Genomic DNA, 21,649 nt, shown 5'->3' with positions numbered 1-21,649 from the left:
ACCCGAAAGGTACCGAGTTCGTTCACCCGCCGCTGCGCTGTGTGGCCTTGAGCAAGTCACCTCGCCCTAGCTTAATTTGCGGCGCTGCACCGCGGTTATTCCAGTCTTCCCTGGGAATAGACCCTAGAGATAAATTTCCTCTATGGGATGAATAAAGGATTTATTTAGACCAGTGTTAGTCACGGTAAACTAAATTTCCTATTGGGTTAAGGTGTAATGTAAATGTTGCTGCTTGAAACTCGAAGAAATCAATAACATTGTGAAATTGAATGTGAACTTCAATTTAATATACGAAAACAGATAAAATGGACGTTTCGGGTTTCCCCCTTATCAACAAAGCAAGATGAATGAAAGAATCACTTAATTTGTTTTTTTAATTGAGTTTTTATACAGCGTAATATCCACTAAATGTGCTCAAGTGCTTTACAAGGGGTCCCTGGCCAACAGCAACATTTAACATGTAAGACGGGACATGATGCCTGTTGGGCGATATTACAATTTTTTCGGACAGAGACAACGCTGTTAACGGCCAGGTACTCATTTGACACCTGAGTACGGTGAGAAATTGTGAGTAAAGAGCCTTCTCCAAGGACTCAACTATGCGCCGAGCGAGGCCCAAACCCAGGACCTTCTGATCTGAAAGCGAGTGTCATACCACAAGACCACAACAGACGTTTTATTAGTTTGTTTGTTTTTTGCCTATTGAGCATGGTCGCAGCTCTAAATTTGAATCTTTTATTCTTTTACTTCCACAGATCTATCTTGATGATGCCTTGGGTTGATTCAGTCCAAAACTAATTTGTGTGGTTTTATTTAACAATGCTAATGACATTGAACATACATTGATACAACAATGCCATAATTTGTCATGTTTATCATGTAAAATCATGTATGGACCTACAAAACCATTATTTTGAATGGTGATTTGATGATGATGAACAAAATATGTGTGTTGTACAAAATAAATGGCAAAGCTAACAAAATGCAGTCTCCTTAATAAGAGGAGACTGGGGATTGACAAGTGCTGCAACAAATTGAAAAATAATATCAGATGTTTCTCTTAACATGGTTGGAATATATGAGAGGATGTTAACATTTTTCAGTCTTTCATTAGCTTTCTCAACATGAATTCTACATGAAGCAATTTCTTTTGTTAATAAAATCTCATTTTCAGTAAATTTATTATGTAAAAAGGAAGGAATATTTACAGTTACTCCTTGAGGTAAAATATCTTGAATCAGGATGGGGTTTTACCTTTATTACCTTTATCTGCTAAAATTAAATCTCCAGGGCTTAAAATTAAAAGTTTTAGTAATCCACAATTTTGTACAATGACCTTATCCGAGACAGACCCTGGATACAGTTTAGAAATAAAATTTATCACACCATTTGGACTCAGACCAACAAGAGCTTTAACAGAATTCATGGACCTATAAGAATAAATTAAGAGTTGTTTATCCATTTCTTTAGGAATAGCAATTTGGTCATCTGTACAATCAATGATCATTCTGCAATTTGGAAATCTTAAAAATGATGATGGAGCTGATAGTTTATTTTTATGTCTAGAAGGGCATGTAACCTTCATAACATTTTCAAAGAGAAGCTTATGGCTTATGTAAAACATGAATAAAAGTTTGTATAATATTTGTTATAGTACTTTCACTAACGCTAAACAATTGTGAAATATGAAGGTTAGCGTAGTTCTGTCTAAGTTTCATCAGTGTAATAATGAAAATTTTGTCTTTTAATGCAACTGTCTCTTCCTGAACTTCCCATCCACTATAATAAATAATGTTACCTCTAAAGCACTCAACATATTGAACAATAATATTAAATATTTATAAAACAATGTACACCTGTCTCCATTCGAAGAACTTTTTCTGTAAGGCTTGAAACAGTGTAAGTGCGTTGAATCTAACTTAGTTGGGTTTTTTAAAGCTAGCTATTTCCTTATTTTTGTCTGTAATTTCTTGTTCTTGAATTAAATTTGTTGTTCTATTTAAAATATCCTCACTTGTTCTACAATCTGTTTTTTTTAAAAGATGGAATCATGTGATGATGGTGACGAGAGTTGAGATGATGATGAGGGAGAAGATAATGAGGATGATGATGAGGAGGAAAATAATGATGATGAGGAATCTGGTTTTTTTAAAGGTGTGACTTTGTGATGATGATGAAGAGAGTTGAGCTGATGATGATGATGATGATGATAATGATGATGATGATGATGATGATGATGGTGGTGGTGGTGGTGGTGGTGGTGGTGGTGGTGGTGGTGGTGGTGGTGGTGGACTTCTTGATGTTGGTGCCAATTGAGATGGGGTGGGAATTCCTTGTGTCACTTTTCTTTTCTTTCTTTCTGGCTCTGATGGAAACAATTTATTTTTATTTCTGTCAAACCATTCAGGGAGGTTGGCTTTGTCACCATCTCTGAAATGACAAGAACACACTCTTGATGATGATGTTGGATCTTTTGTCCTTTCTCCTGAAATGAAAAGATTTAAAAAAAAACAATAATTCTGTTGGGCATATTGGGTATATTATTTAATTTGATAAGTACTTTGTTTTAGACTATCTTGTTTGACACCAGCTCAATGCATGATAAATCAAAGGTGTGCAAGAGACTAGGTTACTGGTGGGTCTCTCGCCTGTCTTTTATGAAATCGCACATTCAGCAAAATGTCGCACTTCCTCATTACTTCTTTTGATGATTTTGACTAGGTATATATAAAAATATGAATTCTTAAATTTACACAGTTAAAGTTGATCTTGGGGTTGAGTGTGGCAAGACTGGCGTTTTCTCTTTATTTCAGTCAGTACTGTACTGGACAGTGCGGTGATGGAAACTTTGGAGTGTCAACAATCGGGCACAGGTAAAGGAGAGAGGTCCCTGCCGCCATCTTGCTTTGTTCACACAGAGTTGCCACCTCGGCTGTCGGGGAGGGGAGGCATGGCAGAGAATCAGAGAAACTTTCCAAAAAAAAAAGGGGAAAGTATGTGTGTTTGTGTGTGTGTGTGTGTGAGAGAGAGAGAGATATCTGCGTGAGGGGAGGGGTGGGGTGGGGGGGGGGGGGGGAAGAGGTTGCGTTATTTTATTTATTTATTTTCATTTTGCCATAAAGGTATCGAGTTTAAAGTAAGATTTTAACAAATATTTTCTTCTCTTTCTTCTTGTTCTCCTTTTTAAAAAAATATCACTTATCAGTAGAACTTAACTCTCATTCAGTTTATCAGCCTTAACATCAAAACGATTGAGATATCATTTTTGCTTCAACTTCAATAAAAATCTAGTTTGGAATGTATTTTTATTTATAATTTCGTGCAATTGTACACTTTAATCATAAAATATAGGTCTACGTAAGCTAGAACTTGACCTAGATCTGGACTACGAACTCTATCAAATGTTCGACGAGGCGTGCGTGCTTACCTGACTAAAGTGATCCACTTTTTCTTCAATTTTTTGTCTGCCTGTCCATTTGGAAATCTGTAAAACTTGCAGGAGTGACTCTCTGACTGGTGTAGACAATCTGGTACAAAACACTGGACCATATTTAAGATAAAAATTGTTTTTTTGAGCGATTTTCCAATTAATCCTTGCCCGGACCAAGCACGGATTTTTTTTGTTTAGAGCCAGCCGATTCGTTGCTAGGCGGACGTGACGTCAGACTGTGGAATCCTATTGGGTCTATCTTTTATAATATCTTCGAGACCATTTAATACATTAGCATAAAGATCGATTTTTTTTTTTCTCCAGATATCAACAGATTACAAATAAGAAACTTAAACTAACATTTGGTTCATCATTTATGTTATTTCAAGTATCAAGGCAAAACGTGTAGAACATTTCTTACCGTATGAGGTCATCGATATTGGATGGATCTATTCTTTTACCCGGACCCCATCGTCTCTTGGCATCAATCTGACTTTGTAACTCCTGGTTGTTCTGGTAGTTTTGGTCTGAGGTATTGTTGGCGGATTTGCATTTCTGGTTCGACAGGCCAAGAAGTAAAGATGGCGGTTAGTTCATGACCAGTGCATTTATTTATCATAAGCAATACACGTGCACATACTATGTGGTAATTAGGCGAGTCGATTGTTAACTCGTTGGTCACATGTTGCACGATCAACATGCTTTTAATTCGGTACATGATGCATTGTGTCAGATATTCGTGGATAAGACGAAGCTTTTAAAAAAAAAATCGTTTCTTAAATAATATTATCATAATGAAGTTATCTCCTTTGAAGCAAAGAAAAAAAAAACAAACCCAGAACAACCTTTGTATCTAAAAGCATGCACTAACTCATTTGCATAAAAAAATGTTGATTGACTTCCTGACAACAAGAACCATTAGCCTGTTTACCACGTGGCATATACGTGCTATCTCAATTAAATTATAATATATTAATTATGTACTTATTGTCATATCCGATTTGTTCACCCAGTTGTATAAAGGGTTGCTGCGATTGATACATCAGGTAGACATCATTTTCTATTAGATTAGCGTCCAATACAAAAAAGTAGCCATTAATTGTTATAGCTCATTTAAATTTGCAAAAATGTAGAAACACTGCGGCTCCACGAGCCTGTGACTTTGAAGAATTTCCTTGCGTAAATATTTAGTGCAAATTTATTTACGCGTCCTGGATGATTGTAATGTTTTGACCAAAGAACTGAGTCTTCATTATATTGATTCCATAGTAACCTACCCGCACGGCACTTCCAGTAAATCCTCGTTTTTCTTCTTTGATTCGGAGATATTCCACCATTTTCTAAAAATAATAAAGAAAAGAAAAATATGGAAAAATTATATTGGGTAATCTGAGATGTCCTAAAGTTGGTTAATTTTTGAAATCTTTATCTTTGTCTTTATGCAGTTGCTTATTTTATTTTACTTTTTTCACTTACAGTGTAATTACGTATTATTTGTATATATGATGTTTATCTAGAAAGATATTGAATTTACGTTGCTTTTATTTATTAATTGTAACAACTGATTTCTAAGTTAATTTGTGAATTCTGTTGGAAAATTGTCTATAATAAATATTTGAATGATTGAATTTCATTTTATAGTGTCTTGCATCATGTCAACTGCTGTTATACAGTTCATTAATCATTAAAACAAAATAAGATATAACAGCTAGATGGTAAAATAACAAAATATTCAAAAAGAACGTTTCGGTGCCAAGGACAAGCAACAACAATATCAGGCGGTAACATTATGTATTTCGTAATTCTGTATTGTTGACATCTCTACTATGTTTTTGTTGATTGCCTGACGAGGATATAAGTCCCAAAATTTATGTGGAACTTAATTTCTTTTTGGTTCATTTTTCATTTTTAACAGCTGTTATAATTTACTAATGTTGTGATCAATGCTTTTACAATCCACAACTTGACCAATTAACTGCCTTATACTGAAAAACCCCTTCATATTTAAAGATTTGGCCAGAAAACTCGTTTTTCAAATATCAATCGGTTTAAATGACCCTTTGCTTGGCAAAAGCTCTCAAACCTGGGACTTCGCGAAGTCGTGAGAGTATTTGCCAAGATGAGAGTCATTTAAATCGTTCGATAATATTGACTATAACATTTATTTATGTATTAGATATTTATTTCTCAATATTATCAATTAATTGACATTGAATATTAATTACATTATTGATAAATTGTATCTATGCATAAAAGTTTCACAGAGCATTCAAAAGTTTTTAGAACCTATTAGCTTTTAAACGATACGATACGATACGATATTTGAAGGACGATACTTCTGGCCAAATTTTTAATACGAGTTTTTCTAGAGTACGGAAGTTAAATGGTTAATTAATCACACATATATTATTCTATACATACATATCTCCTGTCCTCGGTAGGTGTCCGGACACTTGCTGACATACCCCGACCACGTGCCAATGGTGGAATGGCGGACTTGGAGCGAGGAGGTTTGGTATTACCTTCCTGAAAGTGAATAAGTACAAGTCGGAATTTTTCATCGGATATTTATTCCCAGATTTCAAACATAACAATTGTAACCTAGCCGCTCAAAACGTTATTATATAGGAATGAGCCATGTGAAAACATAAATAAAAGTTATATTGTAATAAACGTGACGGGAAATGTGAAATTTTAATTTTTGTCACTTTAACCCTCTCCATACCAACTATAGAAAATTCGTCAGATTTGATACAATACAACCAATAGTTTCTCATGTAGAATCTTTTTGGTTCATGAAAACATTGAAGAAATATTTTTTTATAGTTATAAAACCTTTATGATGTGTTGTAGATGGCGTTTTGCTGGACAAAATTGTATAGAACATGTTATTTTTCCTTAGTTTTAAATATCAATTTTTATGATCGATGGTTATGACCTTCAGGGGAAATCAGAAAATAGTCGATAAGGAGAGAGTTAAGAAACTATGTTTATTGTCCTCAAGCAATAAGACAAATATACTTATCAAAGGTTCATGATTTTGATTATATTATAGTATTCAATATTGAGAGAAAAGAAGATTTTTAGTATCTTCTTGATAGTCTGTGGAGAAATGTTCATAAGTTTCAAAAGAGCTCAGAAGCTTGATTTTAAATTTCAGTGTTTTAAATAAAATTAACAAATACATATGAAAATTCACGTAGGGCATTTCCACGAAATTACAACGCTCAATGCGCTTCACAATGTTTTATATATATTATTCCTCCATAAGACCATATTTTCATTTCATACAGTACCAGTCGACTGTTAGGCATCCATTTTGTACTAACACTATTACAATATCCTCCAGTGCTCATTCACACCTTAGTCGAGTGGGGTAGGTTGTGTTAAGTGTCTTACCCAAGAGCAACGACGGGAACATCATTTGCGGCCACTGACCAACCACATGCCTTTTATGATAAGACGAGACACGTACCGCGCTAAAGAGCCACATTTGATAATAATAAGTTGACCACTAAGGTGTTAGTGATTTATCAACAAGGATCTAGGCAAACCAATCAGCAGTGATTTACAATAGAAAAAGTAATAAATAAAATGAATATGACAACTTCAGAACAGATTACAATACCAAACACTGAACGTTTCGGGCTCTAAACCCATCTTCAGTGAACAACTTAAAACAATAATAACACAAATACATTACTAAAAAAAAAACAGATCGACGACAGAGAAATATTTTGAAATCCAAGATCTTAACACAGAAATGACGTGACGAGTATTTGTCTGCGTCGATCTGGGGTTTTTGGTAACTTGTTTATGTTTTCATTTTTATTTTTGTTGTTGTTGTTGTTGTTGGCTGAAGAAGAGTTTTTTTTTTAGCCCGAAATGTTCCGTGTTGGTATTTTGTTCTTTTTTGAAGCTGTTATATTCATTTTTATCTATTACTTTATACAGTCCACAGCTTCTAGAAGCTAAGTATAATATCACTTTGACTGGATTTACAATAATTATTTTTGCTACTGATGAACGCGTGTTCTACAAGTCTAGATGGTGTGATGAGGAGGTATTCTGTTTTCACACATTGCTTCCTAAGTCCCAGTAAACTGCCGAATACATTGGTCTATAGTAAAACAAAAGTGTCAATTGTAGAAGAAACATATCATGAGTAGAGTGGTTTTTCTAGAAAAAAAGGGGTTTTCTGCTCAGATTTCTTGGAAAGACAAAATAAGAATGAATTTGTGTGTGTGTAAAAGTGGAAATTTACAGCATGGAGTTAGTAGAAATTGTATGTAGATAGATATTTCACACTTGATTACATTTTTCAAAAAATGGGGTATCATCCTATAGGCTTATTTACAAACATATAATGATACAAAATTATAAACCAGCTTTGTGGTTTAATGCTATGACACTCGATATGCAACCTGTATACGTGTCCCGCTGTTGACGGCGCAAACTCGATTCCTGGAAACAAAATCATTATTTGTGTCTAAATTAAATGATAATAGGGCCTTATATGCTGCAATCCCCATGTTATGTCTCATCCAGTTGAATACTGCTGTTGGTTTGGGACTCTTTGTAAAGCGCATTTAGTGAATATTGCACTATATTTATTTTTTTTAAAGTACCACTACACTACAATCGTCCAATCTCTATTCAACGTTAATCAAAAGCATCTTAACTGACAATCAAACTATCTAGGTTTCTTTCAAAGTAGTGATGGGACTAAGTATTGAATCGGTCTCATAAGTTTCAGCATAAGTCGATATGATATTGGTGTATTCATATTTTCCAGCAATAATTAATAGGTTTTATGAATTTCAATACTTTAATCAATACTTAATGGTCCGATGCAACTTCAAATTACTGTCTATGACAAAGTCCTAATCCTAAAAAAACGGTATCATTAGTAAAATCTTTGAATGTTCGCAAGGACGGAAACCTACGTGTATTTAGACATATCCCATTATCACCTTAGTCGAAAATAAAAATAACAAATATCATAGATTAAACTTGAGTTTTTATATAGATCAATGCCCACTAAATGTGCTCAAAGTGCTTCAAAAGAGGTTTCAAGCCAACAGCTGAGGACATGTAAGGCGCTATTACATTTGCTTTACTGGCAGAGACAATAATATTATCACTTGCCAGGTCCGTATTTCACACCTATGTCTGGTGTGAGAGACTGTGAGAAAAGAGTCTTTTCAATGTCTCAAAAATACCCCCCCCCCCCCCTCCGCTATTGGGACTCGAAACAGGGGCCTATCAATCCAGAAACGTGTGCCATTCACAAGGTTGAAATGACGCACAAGATCAGAATACTCATCAAAAACTTACCAGACCGAGGTATATTCCAGTCAAGTTCCGTGACCGATGAGGCACCGAGGAAGACGAATAAGGCATGTTTCTGGTCATTGGCAGACCAGCACTCCGAGGTGTATTATAGGCAGGGATATGCATGACGTCACAACTATCGGATTACGTAAGCATATGGAATGCCCAATCAGGCGGCAATAATAAATGACTGTGAAAACTACGATTCCTGAGATAAATTAATGATGATAATTTGCAACTGTGTTTTCAGTGTTTTCCTTTCATCGAAAGTCATGCATTATCCCAAGAGAAACCATTGGTTAGCGGTGATGTTTTGTATAGAAATAGGAATCCCACAGGGTTATTACATGGCTCCACAAGTATACTTGTCCAACGTTGTGTCAGCCTCCTATGATTATTATGGTAGATGTTGGATATACCCAATCATATCTCAGCAGGAGGGACGCTATGACGAAAACTGTTAGTTTAGGATTTGTGAAAACAAAGACTGAATCTGAAATACAAAAAGAATTATTACAGCTATAATGATGAGCAAATTTTCCTATTCAAATTTCTTTTGTACATCATAAAATTTTAATAAAATGAACAGTGTATTGTAGAGAGCGTGTTTTGAAATTATCTATGGCAAAAACTTACTGCAATTGTGGTTGAGTGATAAAAAATATAGTTTTGTGTTAGTTGGGGGTGAAGTATTGGGGAAAATCCTGAAAATGGCTGGTAAGGAGAGAGTTAATTCGAAATCATTGTAAATACTATTATATCATCATCATCATCACCATCATCATCATCATCATCATCATCATCATCATCATCATCATCATCATCATCATCATCATCATCATCATCATCCTCATCATCATCACAAACATTATTATTGTCGTTGTATGGGCCCATCTGTCTGATAGCACATTTCTTTTCTTAATTCATTTATCTGAATTAAAGTACAATCAATAAAATTCATACAAGAGTATCTCCAAAACTTCGATGATTATTCTACAAGATTGTCAGGACGTGAATCTATCCCTTGATTATACACAACTGTATCATATAAATATGACCGAAACCTTAAAAACGTTATTAAAATAAGATCTGAGCAAATGTTTATGAAAGGTGACAAAGCAAGAAAGAAAAATACAAGAAAAACAACAACAAACAATCCCCAAAAAATCAGTCTATCTCGACTGGGGAGCGAACCTCAGACCTCCTAATTACCGGTCAGAAGTGCTACGATTACACCACAAAGGTCCCCGATAGCTGGGACAATTATAATTCCTGTATCCTTCACAAGAATGAAATATGATTTAAACTGAAATGGAATCCAAAGCTTAACCTATAGAATTTTAGATAAAATGATTATCATCTTTGAAGAATTCAATTTTATTCCTTCAACTTAAGAAACAAACAAACAAACAAACAAACAAAAAACAAGAAAAAAAACCCCCAAAAAAACGAAAGCCACACACAAAAACAACTGCCAAAAAACAAACAAAAACAAAAAAAGAAACAAAAAACAAAACAAATTAATATTTTATTTTAAACTAGATCATTTTGATAGCAAAACATCTACTAAAAGTGCTCAAGGCGCTTTACAAAGGATCCTCGGCCAATAGCAACACTTAACATACAGGACGTGATGCCTGTTATGCGACATTACAGAAACAAAGGTGTTAACGGCCAGGTACTCATTTTACACTTGATTCGGTGAGAGAACGTGAGTAAAGAATCTTTTTCAAGGACACAACTATGAGCCGCTCAGAGCGGGCCTAGAACTTTGGACCTTCCAATCCGAAGGTGAATGTCATACTACTAGACCACATAGATCCAACGAAAAAAAAAAAAACCCACAAAAAACAAAAACAAATATAAAATCTAACCAAATGAAAAATAAATGAATAAATAAATAAATAATTTTTAAAATATGACAGATCCTAACTCACATTGTTTTGACTTTGAACTCAATTTCTTATTTTGTTCTTTTTGATATAATACCAGATAGACGCTGTGGGTCACATATGTATCTCACATGGACTGGAAGGTCGGTATCTATTTTGTACAAAACAAATTCACGGTGTTTCAAAACAATCCTATTTTACCAGTTTACTGTTGTATTCTGAGAAAATCTCGTATTTTAATATTTAGCCAGAACACTCGTCCTTCAATTATCGATCAATTTAAATAACCGCCATCTTGGCAAAACTTCGTGAAGTCCCAGGTTAGAGAGAGTTTTTTTCCAAGATGAAGGTCATTTAATTTGATCGATATTTGAAGGACGAGTTTTCTGGCCAAATCTTAAAATACGAGTTTTTCCAGAGTACATCAGTGAACTGGTTTGATTCCCAACTCAATACCCTTCAGAAATCAATATGATATTCTTTACATAAAAATAAATACATAAATTGACACAGCACGCAAACGACCTGCTCGTAGAATACCTTTCCTCCATTCAGCTGACAAAAGCCAATTTTATATGTCAGACCCGGGTTGAAATGACACCCAAAGGTGTTAGTGACAACTACAAACAACCACGGATAAACCGGAGGCAATTCTTTTGAAAAAAAAAACCCAAAGAATTAAACTGATGACAAGGGTTTCTGTTATTCTGGTATTCGGATACACTGTTATTCAAAAACATAGGTATATATGTACAATCATATTATATCATTCTCTTCCCCACGATGCAGTATTGGTTTTATAATACGGGGTGTCCATACAGTCTTTCCTTGTCTAATAACAACTTTAACAGAAAACGTTACACCAATTCATTTTATACATGGAGAAATAAAAACAAATGCATTACATTTTGTATATTATGATCATTTGCTCGCGTCTCAGTATGGTTCCATGGCTACCTACAGGCAAATTCAATCTATTTCCAGGTTCTTCCCGTGTGTTTGGTAGCTTTTGTGACATGATGGATTCAGTATCAGCCTTTTTTTTCATTGTAAGCATGTCAACATCTGCTCTGATGTAGGCCCATTGTAAAAAGTCATGAGGAGAAACGGTTTCCAGTGACCCAGTCTATCTCTCCCAACCCTTCTGTCTGGAAACAAGTCCTTTGGAATATTTGCAAAGGCCTGTCTCCTAGGTGGAGGAACACCGTCTTACGGAAATATTATATATGGCGGATATTCACGAAGATGGAATGTAGCATTAAGTTCTTGTAAATCTAAATAGACATTTAACAATTGTCATTTTCACGGTAAAGAAGGATGGTTCTATAACTCTTTTGTGCATCTCCGCTGTAAACAATTTTTTTTTATCAAATCCCATCATATTGCATATTGTTTTTGGCATTGTTCGCTCTTTGAAATGCATGCCAGTGCCCCTGAATACAAGCTACGATTGAGTAAGTATTACGACTGCGTATAGCTATAAACAAAACGAGTAAAGCGATAAATAATAGTCCAAACATTCCATATTAAAACGTCCTGTGTGAAATAGTGTCTCAATAAAATCATGCGACAAACGCATTGTTCTTTAAATTATATATCATAAGTTACTATAATATAAAATATCTAAAAGTCAATACCAATTACTGAAAACGAAAATAAAATCACGAACGACATAGAACCAAACACCTCCTGGTAAAGTATTACGTCGAGAAGTCAAGGTGGACAACACTAAAAAAAAAAAAAAAAAAAGGGGGGGGGGGGATAAAGTAAAAATCTTTGGTTTGAGTTAAAGAAGGGCTTTACTTTATATTTTAGAGTATGAATGTGGTGTGCACGTGCTGCTGTGATGAGTAGTATTTATCTGTGTGGTGTCTTTGAAAGTGATTTTCTCCGGATTCTTTTTCATTTTTTATTCCCTCCCTTCAAATGTGAATAACTTCGGCCCTGATTAAGATAATTACAGACTTCAAGCTGCATTTTGTCCAAAACTGGTGCCTCTCTTTGAATATGCAATAATATTGATTCTAATTTTATCCTACATCCGACAGGTTTTGCCAGATCACCACACATAATGTACCATAAGGACATAAGGCGATACAAATAACTGGGCTCGTGAAACTTCCGACATCGATACTTCTTCCTGTCTGGTCCAGGGTGTGTAGTGTTTATGGGCCTCTAATGGTTTCAATAAAAGCCCGAGAAAGAAAGAAAAATCAATGGTAAAAAAAAGACCAAGTTAGACAAGTTTTACTTCACATTATGGAATACAGACTAAAAAATAAAAGACAACAAATGTAAAAAAATTCAACCAAGTCAATCATCGACTGCAAACTACGACATAATAAAACAACAATGGCGACTACAACTATTACTAATGCAACTACTACTACTACTACTACTACTACTACTACTACTACTACTACTACTACTACTACTACTACTACTACTACTTCTACTACTACTTACTACTACTATACTTACTACTACTACTACTACTACTACTACTACTACTACTACTACTACTACTACCTACTACTACTACTATACTACGACTACTACTAACTACTACTTCTACTACTACTACTACTACTACTACTACTACTACTACTACTACTACTACTACTACTACACAACTACTACAACTACTACTACTACTACTACTACTACTACTACTACTACTACTACTACTACTACTACTACACTACTCCCTAATACTACTTACTACTACTACTACTACTACTACTACTACTACTACTACTACTACTACTACTACTACTACTACTACTACTACTACCACTACTACTACTACTACTACTACTACTACTACTACTACTACTACTACTACTACTACTACTAGAAATGCGGTTGCTCTTGCTGTTCTTACTGTTTTGTAAGGTTTCATGCATTCGCCATAAGATAGAAACGCGGTCGGGCTTCCATGAGATCGGCGCAACTATCCAGAATTACCGATCAGTTATAAGTAGGAGAGGCTTGGATTAAGAACGTAATGGCTAAGAACAAAAAAGTTAATAATAGGCAACCTACACGCCAAGGAATTTGCTTGATTATTGATTTCTTGTGGTCTTTCGATATCGCAAACAAGAATACATTTGTGCCGCATTTCCATTTGTTAGAAAATCAATCCAAGACAAATAGAATGACTCAATATGCAATATATATAAATATCTAGTTTTGATTATGGTGAGAGAGACACACACTAGAAATATATTGAAAAAAGTTGACCCTTCACCTCAAACCGGTATTATATCGGGATGATCTATATGTCGGAAAGTGATTTTAAAGATCAAATGACTCATAATCTCTATCTGAAAACAAGTGTGTATGAAAGGTGCTAGACGAAGCAAGAAAGAAAGATACAAGAAAAAAAAACCTCCCAAAAAATCAGTCTTCCTCGACTGTGGATAGATAGTCAGACCTTCTGATTACCGGTCAAACGTGCTACCGTGTATCTTTCTTTCTTGCTTTGTCTGGCACCTTTCAGACACACTTGTTCAGATCTTTATCCAACACCGGTGCCTGCTCCCTACTTTCTTAATTCGAAATCTCTGTCTATAGTTTTTGTCACTTTAAGAGGCTATATCTCTTGTCTTTGTTTAATATCTAAAAAACATATGGCATCAACACGGTCCAAAATCTATATTCAGTTAATACAATTTGATTCAAAGGTTTACACAATTTTTTACAATTTTTGATAGAGGGACAGCTGAGAAAAACCAGAAAAACACGCGCCATTAATAAAAAATCTGACTATAGTTTCATGAATACATGAAAAAAATTCCCTTTATTCATCCAATAGGGGGAAATTTGTCTCTAGCGCCTATTCCGAGAGAAAATTGGAATAACAGCCCCAGTGCAGCGCCGCAAATTGAGCTCTGGCGAGGTGACTTGCTCAAGGCCACACAGTGCAGCGGCGGTGATCGAACTCGGTACCTTTCGGGTACGAAGCAAGGACCACATCGCTAAGCCACGCTATCCTTATATTTACGATTATAAACTAAAGTCGTAGCATCTTCAACCAACTCGACATAATACGGTTACACGGGAAGGGGAAGAGTAAAGGATATGAATCCCGTTTTGCAGCTGTTTGGCATTAAATGGCTCGTCGTGAAAAAAAAAACACCAAATGATTAATTCCTGTTTGGTAGTGGTTTGCTTAAATCTCCACATATTTGTCTTCTTTCAAGGTCAAATTGGGTTTTGGAACAGGTCGTGCGGGATTAAATTTGTCAAATTCCTCCCTGTGTTTATTTAACTCTCTTTCATTTAATATTTTATATAATACGAGTTAATTTTCCCCAATTTTTTCTGCGATTTCCTCGTTAATTGTCAGTTCCTTGTCTTTAATTTCATTAAAGGTATTTATCAATGCCACAAGTAGTCGTTTGCGATGATCTGGACAAAGCACTGAAGTGATTATTCGTAGAAGACTGGAATTGCTTGTATGTTTTCATTCCATGTTAGACGAACAAAGCAAAAAGAAAAAAAACCCAACAAAAAGAGATTTTATATAGCACAATAATGAAATGTGATCAAAGCGCTTTTCAGGGGGCACCAAGCTAACTGCAACACTCAACATGTAGGACGAAAATGACGAAAGATATAAGCTGTCGGTTAAGTCGCCCGGTAGATGTCTTATTTGAGATAGCCTCATCCACGTATCGGTCGTTGTTTGTAGCCAGATACGCATTCACAACTGAGTCGGGTTTTGTAGCTGTAGTAGTAGTAGTAGTAGTAGTAGTAGTAGTAGTAGTAGTAGTAGTAGTAGTAGTAGTAGCAATAGTAGTAGTAGTAGTAGTAGTAGTATAGTAGTAGTAGTAGTAGTAGTAGTAGATAGTAGTAAGTAAGTAGTAGTAGTAAGTAGTATGTAGTAGTAGTAGTAGTAGCATAGTAGTAGTAGTAGTAGTAGTAGTAGTAGTAGTATAGTAGTAGTAGTAGTATAGTAGCAATAGTAGTAGTAGCAGTAGTATAGTAGTAGAGTAGTAGTAGTAGTAGTAGTAGTAGTAGTAGTAGTAGTAGTAGTAGTAGTAGTAGTAGTAGTAGTAGCAATAGTAGTAGTAGCAGAGTAGTAGAAGTAGTAGTAGTAAGTAGTAGTAGATAGTATAGTAGTAGTAGTAGTAGTAGTAGTAGTGTAGTCAGATAGTAGTAGTAGCAGTAGTGTAGTAGTAGTAAGTAGTAGTAGTAGTAGTAGTAGTTAGTAGTAGTAGTAGTAGTAGCAATAGTAGTAGTAGCAGTAGTAGTAGTAGTAGCAGTAGTAGTAGTAGTAGTAGTAGTAGTAGTAGTAGTAGTAGTAGCAATAGTAGTAGTAGCAGTAGTAGTAGTAGTAGAAGTAGTAGTAGTAGTAGTAGTAGTAGTAGTAGTAGTAGCAGTAGTAGAAGTAGTAGTAGTAGTAGTAGTAGTAGTAGTAGTAGTTAGTAGTAGTAGTAGATAGTGAGTAGTAGTAGTAGTAGTAGTAGTAGTATAGTAGTAGTAGCAATAGTAGTAGTAGCAGTATAGTAGTAGTAGTAGTAGTAGTAGTAGTAGTAGTAGTAGTAGTAGTAGTAGTAGTAGAAGTAGTAGTAGTAGTAGTAGTAGTAGTAGTAGTAGCAATAGTAGTAGTAGCAGTAGTAGTAGTAGTAGTAGTAGTAGTAGTAGTAGTAGTAGTAGTAGTAGTAGTAGTAGTAGTAGTAGTAGTAGTAGTAGTATTAGTAGTAGTAGTAATAGCAGTAGTAGTAGTAGTAGTAGAAGTAGTAGTAGTAGTAGTAGTAGTAGTAGTAGTAGTAGTAGTAGTAGTATTAGTAGTAGTAGTAGTAGTAGCAGTAGTAGTAGTAGTAGTAGTAGTAGTAGTAGTAGTAGTAGTAGTAGTAGTAGTAGTAGTAGTAGTAGTAGTAGTAGTTGTTGTTGTTGTTGTTGTACTCCAAGTTGATGAGTTCTGAGAACACAGCCCTGGACCACACTTATCTTTATCCGTACGTGTGATTTTTCTTTTTTTTTTTTTTGTTAAGTTCTTGGCCAGTGTCAGCGTTGTCTATATCGAAAATAAATTGTTATAGCACCATATAGGCTGCATTTTTCGACCTATGTGTCCAGTCTACCTGCTGGATTGGGACCTATTGAAAAGCGCTTTGAGTGAATATTACTCTATACAGAACTCACATTTTATGGTCCATGTCACCCATATAAATGAAAAATAAACTTCAAGTCTATCTATGATTCTTGGGATCTGAAGAGAGATTTTATCTTGTTCTAGTCTATCAGTGACACTTCAACCGGTCTATTGTCATTGTGCCTTAGTTATAACCCTGTCTCTACCCATTACGACTAGCTGTCAGTATTACAATGATTGCTTTAATAAAAGCATGTTTTCAATGCCAAGCGTCAATGGCATAACGGGTGCATAGTGCATTGAACCGTTATTTAAACACACATAGGAGGCAGTGTCAGTGTGTCACAATTGCCAAATTGTCCAATATATACACAGGTAAAGAATCGCACACTACCCAATGACACACTTCCACTTGTAGGGTGGATTTAGGGGTTGTTTATACTGAGACTTAAAGGTCGAACATCGATCGGACTGTTGCTGCTACTACCATGATTTGTATTACTACATACTACTACTACTACTACTACTATACAACTATACTTCCACTTCTGTGGCTATAGAAGTATGTGATTTGTAACACGCCATACATATAATGGTGATCGGTTCTCAAGCTGTATGAAATACTTTATATTATATTACTAGTTAGTGATTGTAAATATATTGACGTCTGTAAACTGATAAGGAAATACGAGTAAGTTTCGTACAGCAGAAAGATTATGTTAAAGTGTCAAATCAAACATAAAAAGAGGAAAACTAATGGTTTTCCTTATCATGCGGCAGTGTTAGAGCAATGAAAAGTAGGATTCAATCATTCATAGTCCATATAAAATTGACAAATCAACTGTATGGAGAGACGTAGTGTGAAGAGGCTTGCAATGAATCATGAAAATAATATTATGTTTTGAAGCACTGTGGAATGACCGTAATCAATGGTATTATACTCATTGCCGTTACTGACATTGAAAATGTTTAAGAGTGAGAGTATTTTTTAAATGATAAATGAATAAACCGATAAATTGTGTGTGTGTGTGTGTGTGTGTGTGTGTGTGTGTGTGTTTGTTAATTACTCATCATCGAGTATATTTGAAATAAGCGGTCACTAAACCATATTTGAAAAAGAATATGTGGCCCGTTGCATGAACCCGGTGACCAACATTTAAAATCAATTAATTAGAGAAAATCGAACATTAATAATAATAATGATGATGTTAATAACAATAAAAAATAAATAAATAAATAATAAATAAATAAATAAATAAATAAATAAATAAATAAATAATAATAATAATAATAATAATAATAATAATAATAATAATAATAATAATAATAATAATAATAATAATAATAATAATATCATGACGAGGTGACCTCAATGCGGAAAATTGAATCTATACTCTTTGAATGAATTGAAGAAAAAAAAAAACAAAAAAAAAACCTAACCTATAGATATGTAATACAGGTTACTTATATGGTTATAGGTAGAGGTGAATGAATACAGTGTTCTAAATTGAAATAAATTTATTTTCCATTTCTACTTATCATTTGAAACTTTCAATTCACTTTTTCGCAAAATAGTCATGTTGGCATTATGCCGTTTTGGTGCGTTAGATTATGTATCCGTACACGACATGGCCATCAACGGCATAAACAGTAAACATACTTGAACCCTTGACCGCCTATTCCAGACTTGATAAGGATGTATGATATTGTGTGTGTGCGTGTGTGTGTGTGTGTGTGTGTGTGTGCGTGTGTGCGTGGATATATGTGTGTATGTAAGTCTGTGTGTGTGTGTGTGTGTGTGCGTGTGTGTGTATAAGGAGATACGTACGTAACATTTCGAGTGTTATTCATTTATTAAAATGAGAAGATAATGGAGTATGACTCGAGACTTGTGACCAAAGGAGGATTAACAATATCATTATAAGAAAGAAGATACGACATGATCCTGATTTGATTTCATGTATGATAATGCCATGGTTGTGAGACAGAGCTAAGCTAAAGACATAGTCATAGAATGCCACATAATATTAACAAGTTCTGTTAACCTTTAAAAAAAAAAAAGAAAAAAAAAAAAGAACAAAAGAAAACCAAAACAAAAACAAAAACAAAAACAAAACAAAACAAAAGAGAAAAAAAAACTAAATAAAACCACAACAAAACAAGCAAACAAAACAAAACAACAACAACAAAAAAGGTCCAGCAATCGAAATCAGTGAAATAATCTAATTCTTAGAACTAACAATTATTGATTCATGAATCTATTGATAGTTTTAAATCCTTGTTAAAGCATAGCCTTTTTACCGTTACATTTCATGATATTGATGCATATTTCTCTCGACCAGCCACATGGTAGCTTTTAGTAGTGATCGATCACAAGAATTAGGCAATGTTATGGGGAACGCAAGAAGAAGAAGGAATAGAAGAAGAAGAAGAAGAAGAAGAAGAAGAAGAAGAAGAAGAAGAAGAAGAAGAAGAAGAAGAAGAAGAAGAAGAGGAGGAGGAGGAGGAAGAGGAGGAGGAGGAGGAGGAGGAGGAGGAGGAGAGAGAAGAAGAAGAAGAAGAAGAAGAAGAAGAAGAAGAAGAAGAAGAAGAAGAAGAAGAAGAAGAAGAAGAAGAAGAAGAAGAAGAAGAAAAAGAAGAAAAAGAAGAGAAAGAGAAGAAGAAGAAGAAGAAGAAGAAGAAGAGAAAGAGAAGAAGTAGAAAATGAGAAAGGGTAGAAGAAGGTGACCGCAAGAAAGGCAATGGTGTGAAATGAGAGTGTTCTAAATGCTGGACTCCTTCTATTAACTTTTATATAACATACACTCAAATATAAACAGAATCTTCTCTTTTTATTTTTTCCCCTTTAATATCTGACATTGCCCGATACAATCAACTCCAGATCAGCATACTGGATACCAATGTCCAGTACTGCCAGCATAAGTTAAATATTCCATTGTTTGAAAGAAACGTGAATCCTGATTACCTGCCGTTCGATTTTATCTTGTAATAAGTACTCACTTGAGACCTATTAAGCAAATAGAACCGGAGTTTATCCCGGTTTCTATGTCCGTGGAACGGACAAGAACAATTAATTGCTACTCTTTGGAAAGGATGCTAATCGATCGCAAAGTACTCTCAGCCAGACCAAACAGGCCCACAACCCAATCATTGCTGGATGGACAGGTGGCTAGAACAATAATCTCGACTTGACCATTTTTTTCACCGGTGAATACAATTTATACAGTAACCCACAACATAGAGGCTATTTAAAACTCTAGGTTAGCTGTAACCAAAGCAATAATTCCTCTTAATTCAATCTTTACAAATATCGCAATCAATAATCTCAATACATTCAATAGGTGCATTGCAATATCGGGCTTTTGTCTGGCTTAGCCTTAAAAGAAGATAATGCTAATATTATTGTCAGAGATTCGTATCTTAAAGCAGGTAAGAAATAATATAATTTATAAGAGTCGTCAATTTATAGGTATATATAATAATAATATATAGATAATAGACTAAGGCTATTGATTTAATCAAGGCAATAATAGACCTTAATGCGTATCTTGTATGAAAACAAAAGCATAATATATTTAGTTACAATCAATAATTTAGGCCTGATCAACCGTATTTGTTTACACACGTATCCGAACCAGACAAATCGATGAATTGATCTAAAATCAATCACTTCTCCAAGTCTTTTTACCTGAATAAATTTAAGCAAAATCCAAGTCACACAGAACGCACAAAAGCTAGTATCCTTGTAGTGAAGAATATAGTTTAAAAATTCACTGAATGTTTTTGTAAAACAGTGTGACAGTCAAACCGATAATTAGACACAGCATAGAGGCCGCCATTGACTTCCGAACACATTCCGGAATCACACGACCATTATCCTCTCATTACAACTTAACACGTTCGGTGAGGCGGACTTACCACCGGAAAGTACCGAGTGGTTGTCACTTAGCAACGGCTTGTTTGGCCACCGTTGTAATCTAGTCACTTGAAGAGCGGGAAATTGAATTGGGTTGCCGTTGAAGTAACTGATCCTGACTAAACCTATAAAGGATCATGGTTGACTGAGTGTTTATAATGGTTGTTTTTCCTTTATAACAAAGCATTTCAATCACTTCTCTCGATAAAAATAGGACATAGGGGGTGGGAGCAGGTTCTTTTGTTATTGCAACATAATGTAATTTGTTGAGTATGCATCGCCATTATATTATGACTAAAAAAGCGTTTCGTTTGCTAAAACAATATCATATCATTTCAGTTATAGCGCTTTGCAATGGACCAAGTGTTCCTTAAATGTCCCTAAAACATAGTAACATAATACATTACACATTACATGCACTATGAGATTAAGATATTGAAAAGGAGAAACAGTTAAAAGAATAGAAGAATTAAAAAAAAAACTAAATAAATAAATAATTTTTTTTTAAAATACAAAAAAAAAACAAAAAAAGAAAAAAAAAAACAAAACAAACAAACAAACAAACAAACAAAAAAAAAGAAAAATATCCATACTTATTATTGACATAATATTGGTAGACTAGTAAAACAATCGTAAAACAGTCACAGTTGAGTTGGAAATGAATGTTAGGTAAAAAATATCATGTTATAAGCGTTGGGTAAGAGCATCATACAGCAACGTTATCGTTATATTTCTGTTATAACATTTTAGGAAACGTGATGGAGGGGAGCGGGTGACATTTAAATAAAGTCATTATTTTCCGGTATAACTTAAAGGCAAATGGAAAGTTCCAAATAGAAAGATTTCCTAACCTGGATTGCAAATAAGATATTTTCATATAAAACAGGGACTCAAGACATGTAATGTACTTTTCTGATATTTTTTTTTTATTATTCAGCAATTATCAAGAGAAAACCAAAATAATAGAAAAAATT

At 34.5% G+C, this 21,649-nt stretch overlaps 1 protein-coding gene and 1 long non-coding RNA gene across 5 annotated transcripts in view; both read right to left on the bottom strand.

Moving 5' to 3' along the window:
* The window catches only part of LOC144963003 (uncharacterized), a 222,730-nt gene extending 202,083 nt beyond the window's left edge, over positions 1-20,647 (bottom strand). For 2 of the 4 annotated variants that reach the window (XM_078896527.1, XM_078896525.1), the window contains exons 1-5: positions 20,448-20,623; positions 8,768-9,257; positions 5,852-5,956; positions 4,708-4,770; positions 3,852-3,985 (exon numbers count right to left, since the gene is read on the bottom strand). In XM_078896527.1, coding sequence (XP_078752653.1) covers positions 3,852-3,985; positions 4,708-4,770; positions 5,852-5,956; positions 8,768-8,890 — 425 coding nt within the window. In that variant the 5' untranslated portion in view covers positions 8,891-9,257; positions 20,448-20,623. Of the gene's footprint in view, positions 1-3,851; positions 3,986-4,707; positions 4,771-5,851; positions 5,957-8,767; positions 9,258-20,447 lie in introns of all 4 variants that reach the window. The other 2 variants (XM_078896529.1, XM_078896528.1) reach the window with 2 other exon arrangements.
* On the bottom strand, positions 2,278-3,638 carry LOC144963004 (uncharacterized). Its single transcript, XR_013643558.1, has 2 exons — positions 3,428-3,638; positions 2,278-2,485 (listed from the first exon to the last, which is right to left on the bottom strand). It is a non-coding gene; the product is annotated as an uncharacterized LOC144963004 (long non-coding RNA).
* Positions 20,648-21,649: the final 1,002 nt, after the last annotated feature.

Source organism: Berghia stephanieae, chromosome 1, assembly GCF_034508935.2.
Source record: "Berghia stephanieae isolate SIO BIC M18660-M18661 chromosome 1, UCSD_Bste_1.3, whole genome shotgun sequence".
In the NCBI taxonomy this organism is placed as follows: Eukaryota; Metazoa; Mollusca; class Gastropoda; order Nudibranchia; family Aeolidiidae; genus Berghia; species Berghia stephanieae.
Note: the sequence above shows the minus strand (reverse complement) of the source record. Positions and strands in the feature narration are given on the sequence as shown.